The sequence below is a fragment of the Benincasa hispida genome, chromosome 7, assembly GCF_027475165.1.
Source record: "Benincasa hispida cultivar pf3 chromosome 7, pf3_genome.v1.1, whole genome shotgun sequence".
Classification (NCBI taxonomy): Eukaryota; Viridiplantae; Streptophyta; class Magnoliopsida; order Cucurbitales; family Cucurbitaceae; genus Benincasa; species Benincasa hispida.
In genome coordinates this window covers 32178309-32183374 of record NC_143484.1, presented here as the reverse complement: position 1 = coordinate 32183374, position 5066 = coordinate 32178309, and the positions used below count along the sequence as shown (strand labels likewise).

General features: G+C 32.1%; 1 protein-coding gene across 2 annotated transcripts; it reads right to left on the bottom strand.

Annotated features, from left to right (window-relative positions):
- Window positions 1–1817: 1817 nt before the first annotated feature.
- LOC120082090 (protein yippee-like) lies at window positions 1818–4389 on the bottom strand. 2 transcript variants are annotated; one of them, XM_039037312.2, is made up of 6 exons: window positions 3972–4389; window positions 3659–3785; window positions 3234–3277; window positions 2546–2654; window positions 2408–2463; window positions 1818–2120 (listed from the first exon to the last, which is right to left on the bottom strand). In XM_039037312.2, the coding sequence occupies exons 2-6, from the start codon at window positions 3752–3754 to the stop codon at window positions 2039–2041; spliced, it is 387 nt and encodes a 128-aa protein (XP_038893240.1). In that variant the 5' UTR covers window positions 3755–3785; window positions 3972–4389; the 3' UTR covers window positions 1818–2038. The 2 variants fall into 2 exon arrangements, with proteins under 2 accessions (XP_038893240.1, XP_090171889.1); XM_090315763.1 differs by lacking the exon at window positions 1818–2120 and having other exon boundaries at window positions 2179–2463; window positions 3972–4313.
- Between the last annotated feature and the right edge of the window lie 677 nt (window positions 4390–5066).

Here is a 5066-nt window from a genome sequence, read left to right as displayed (position 1 = left end):
CAACTACAGAGCATGTCGTATCCAATAGTGTTACCAGAATAAGATACCCAACCTTATCCATGTGCTATAGATCATTTTGACTATTTACTCGATCCACCTTTATGTCTCCACATAAAGTTCAAGTACTCATCCAATAGTCAAGGGACTTTTAGGTTTATTGGATTTCTATTCAAGCAATAGATCTATTCAATAACACTTTTATTGAATTATTAGAATAAACTCATTTGTTTACATACCATGAGTTTTAGGACATAAAAACCAAAATATGTATTATATTTGATATAACATATAGTCATATATATATATATATATATATATTATTTATTAAATTAAATTGATTTTAATTTAATTTTAAATTTCAAAATTAATGGGAGGAAGTTACAATTCCCTCCCTTAATTCTCTTTTAGTAAAAACGTGTGAGTGGTGGAGAGTTCAATTTTTTTTTTTAATCTTCATCTTCTTCATAGAGGATGACTGTGAGTTTTTTCCATATGCGTTCTCCCAAAAAAAAAAAAAAAAAAAAAAAAAAAACCCTCCCTCAAATCCTCTTCCTCCCTCTTCCCAGAATATATAGAGCTCACACCTCCTGGACAATACAGAGGATTACCTCTTGGTGGTGTCCAAGTTGAGGTTAGTTTCTATACTAATTGTTCGTACCTTTTATAGAGGAGGAATTTCGTGAAGACTATTGGCTTCAAGGGTAAGTTGATTTTTCTTCCTTACTTTCCTCTTTAAGCATGTTGTAAATCCTGTTAAATGCATAATTTTATGTTTACTGTCTTTTGATTTTGTGAAAAATTGAAATTTGGAACAATCCCGCTTCTGCTGCACACAGGTCCTTCATATCCAAAGGTTGAAGCTCTAAAGAACACAACTTTCGCAAAGCTTTAAAGATCAGAAGACTAAAGCTCTAAAGCACTGAAGTGTGTAACTCTTCTGAAGGTCTAGAGACCGAAGCTCCAAAGATCAACTTTAGCTCTCTAGACTAAAGCTCAAAAGACTTCAAAAGATTAAAAGACTCCTTGAAACTCTTGAAGTCAGAAACTCCAAAGATGATCCAGAGCAGAAGTTAGAGACTTTAGAGAAAATTCTAAAGAGAACTTAGAAAGTACAACACTCTTCAAACTCTTAAAAGCGAACTCTAAAACCTTTAAGATAAGTTTACTTTTCAAGAATTTTATCTTTTTAGTCCTTAATCTTTATATAAAAGATTCCCATTTGGGTTATTTGATTAAAAAATTGTTAAAATTTGTTAATATAAACTAATTGGTCATTAAAGTTTCGTTTGGTAACCATGATGTTTTTTATTTTCGAAAATTATACTTGTTTTACATCATTTCTTGAATGTGATTTTCATATTCTCAATATAAATTTATGAATTTATAGCCAATTTCCAAAAACAATAATTATTAAAAACTACTTTTTTTTAGTTTTCAAAAATTGATTTGGATTTTCAAACACTCTTAAAATATAGATAATAAAACATACAAATCAATAGATGAGGATGATATTTATAGACTTAATTTTAAAAAACAAAATGATTATCAAAGAGAGTAAATTATTATTTTCTAAATGATATATTGACATGTCGAAATAGGTTAGAAAACAATAATTTACTGATAAACACGCCTACTTTTGCATTTTTATTGCATTAAGGATAAATTTGAATTTTTAAAGATTGAGGCCAAATTAAGAATTGACTAAAAGATTTGGGATTATCTTATATATTTAGCTTCTCTTATGCTTACAAAAGGCTTGAAAGAGAAAATTCTAAAAGTTTTAAAAGAATAGAAGCAACATTAAAAAATGTAAAACATTGACAACAACCTTCACAATCTTGTATTCTACAGAGTATTAATATTACATTACTTACCTTAGGAGATACAAGAATTACTGTTCAATTCTCATCCCAACATGAAGCATCAAGGATTTGTAGGTGGGAGAAATGAAGTAGAAGTATCACCATCTTTAGAATTCAAGTTCAAACTATAAGATTTTTTAGGTTTTACAGAATTTACAATTGAGTAAATACAGAAATCAAACATCATCTCCACTTCCACCAGCATCTGCTTCATGACTGACCCGGTGACTGTTTTCATCAGGTCCCAAAACCTTGAACCTGCTCAAACAACACAACTTTTTTCAACGAAGTCTTTTCAAACTTTCTAAGGACCATGTTTGTTCGTGGGAATCTAGGATCCCCTAGAATGAGCATTTGAATTATCGCAATTGTTTTGCGGTAATATAAGATGTCCAAGGATTTGGAGATGCTCGAGCATCGTAGGATGCCCTTATGGGGGCATCTCAAGAGTATTTTATGCTTTCCTAAAACATGAATTTTCGAGATTTCCATGTGGAGAACATCTCATTTTACTTTTTTTTTTTCTCTGTCTACTGAATACTGACCTCTCAAGTACAGATTTTCCCTCCTTGTACTTTTGATTCTTTTCATGGGCAGTCTCCTGAAAGAAATCATAGGAATAGCTAGCTAAGAAGTAAGAAGCAAACACAGTTGAAATTTCAAATATTTGCTTTTGATCTTACATATTTCCATCCCACTATTGATCCACAACCCACACAGAAGATATCAGCAACTGTATGCATCCCTGTCATCATCAATCTCTCTTCTATCTTGCCCAAGCAGACATTTACCCTAAAGAAAGTTTGACAATAAGAACCTAGTCTATGAGATGAAGCACTTTAAGAATTAGTTCTAGAGAACCTCTACCTCATTCTACTCTTATCAGAAAGTAAGAATGGTCTGGAACGAGAAACACTAAGAAAGTCATTACAAATAGGTCCTAAGTGTAAATCGCTATTTGAATGGAGAAAGGGATTCATTCCTTGACATAGTTTTTACAATCAGGTCCTAAGTGTAATATCATTCTCCTAAGTATTCCCATGAACCCTATAAGTTCTGTTATGTAACATTAACATCAAACTACTAATCATTGTATGCAAAGTTTTTGTAGCACTTAAGAAAGACCTCAGTTTCTTTAAGCTACAAAGATAAAAACACCAGAGCTATGAGTTTGTCAACCCCTTATAAAATTCTGATCAATCCAATCCAGACATATGAAGCCTACAACCCAAATCTTTAATAACCTACTTATTTATACAATTTAAACACAAATTGCACAAACCCAGGTTGATTAAAACCCTGTGTCAAACATGCACTTGGGCTAGGAGTGTGTTAATTAATGTCCAAACTCTAAAATCAAGAAGGACTTACACCTTATTGAAGAGATAAGCTTTCCCATGCCTGCTGTGGAAGGACTGAATAGAACAACACAAACAGTTCATGGAGTCAGAATGTGGGTTTCAGCAAATTTTGAGAGCAACATAAAATTTTCCCAAAAAAAAAAACTTACCAAACCCCCTTTTGTTCTAGGTTCCTAAATTACAAAGTTTAGAAGGGAACAGAATTCATGAGATAATGCCAGAAAGATTGGAGCGAACAATATAGAAATTTTAAAACAGACAACATAGAGAAGAAAATAACCCCAGAATATCCCAATGTAGAAGAGCTTTACCTAAACAGATAGGTTAGACTTAAAATTACAAAGAACAAGTAACAGAAAGTTAAATGAAAATAAAACCAGTAATACAATCGAAGAACATGAGAGAATTAAAGAAAACGGGTAAAAGAAGAGAAACCTTGGAAATGATATCGTCGTAAAGGGCAAGATGGGTCCGGCAGTACTTGCAGCTATAGATCTGCCCTTCGAGATTCACCACGAACAATCTTCCCATAGCTTTGAAGCTTAAGCTTCCCACAGATTATCTGCAAAAACAATCATAACAGAACCCAGAATGAGAAATCTACAAAAGATTAGGCAGAAGAGTCGAGCAGAGGATCTAGATTTATCAGAGCCCTGAAGAAGAAGAAGAAGAAGAAGAAGAAGAAGAAGAAGAAGAAGAAGAAGAAGAAAGAATCTGGGGTTGTTTCGAAATTGGAAATTGAAATTACACTTTGCGAAGAATCCAGTTCTCAAGACGATTCCAATGTAAAGCCCCTTCGTTCTGAATTGTGAAAGGTTTTGAAATGAAATTAAAGAAAAGCTTGGGGATGGAGAAGGATGATGGAGTTGTGTCAAAATCAGAATGGTTCGCTACATTATTCATGAAACTTCCTTGTCCCGACTATGAATGTTGGATGATCCTTTGCTTGAGATGCGCATATGCCAACAAAATCTTGTTCAGATAGAGGGGTTCATGATAGGAAATTTTGTAACGAGGGCCTATAAATTTTTTTAAAATATGAAATTTGATCCCCTCTTACAAAACAACAATTTCTAACCTTTTGTGACTTATCCCTTCTAGAGCTCACTTTCTCGTTTTTACTCTCATTCATATTCGTTTTCTATTTCATTTTTTAGCTCTCGTTCTCGTTCTTACTTATTTTCTATCTCATTTATAATCCAATGAATCTTCATCCTTTTCCATTCCAAATTGGATTGACATCAATGTGGTTGGGTGAGTATGATCTAATTTTGATTGAAACATAATTTTTCCATAGTAAACACAATCCTCCTTTTGCTCCATTACTGTACATGCGAGTGAGCTCTGACATCAATGTGGTTGGGTGAGTATGATCTAAGAAGAAAGAATCTTCAACCCAAATTTTCTCTAAAATTCTCTATAGACTGTATGCCCGAATTTCACTCCAATCTCTTTACCATGTTGCAGATCAACATGCAAAGGAGAGAGTTGCATGAGTTGCAGCTCATGCTTGAAGAAGACAAGGCAAAGAGAATGCTATTTGTGTGAGCTACTTAGGTGATGGATAATGGAAAACAACATTTTCCATTTTAATGTTTTGTTTTTTCTAAATTTCCAATTTTATCATAAAATCAAAAATGATTTTATAAAATCTATTTTGATTTTAAAAACTGAAAAAATTAATTAATTTCATAAATTAATTATTAAATAAAACTTAATTAATTTAATATCAAATATTAAATTAATTTTAACACATATCCATCTTTATATATTTAAATCATATTTAAATATATAGATTTTCCTATTCCGTTTAATTCTCAAATTAAACATGTAATTATATCTC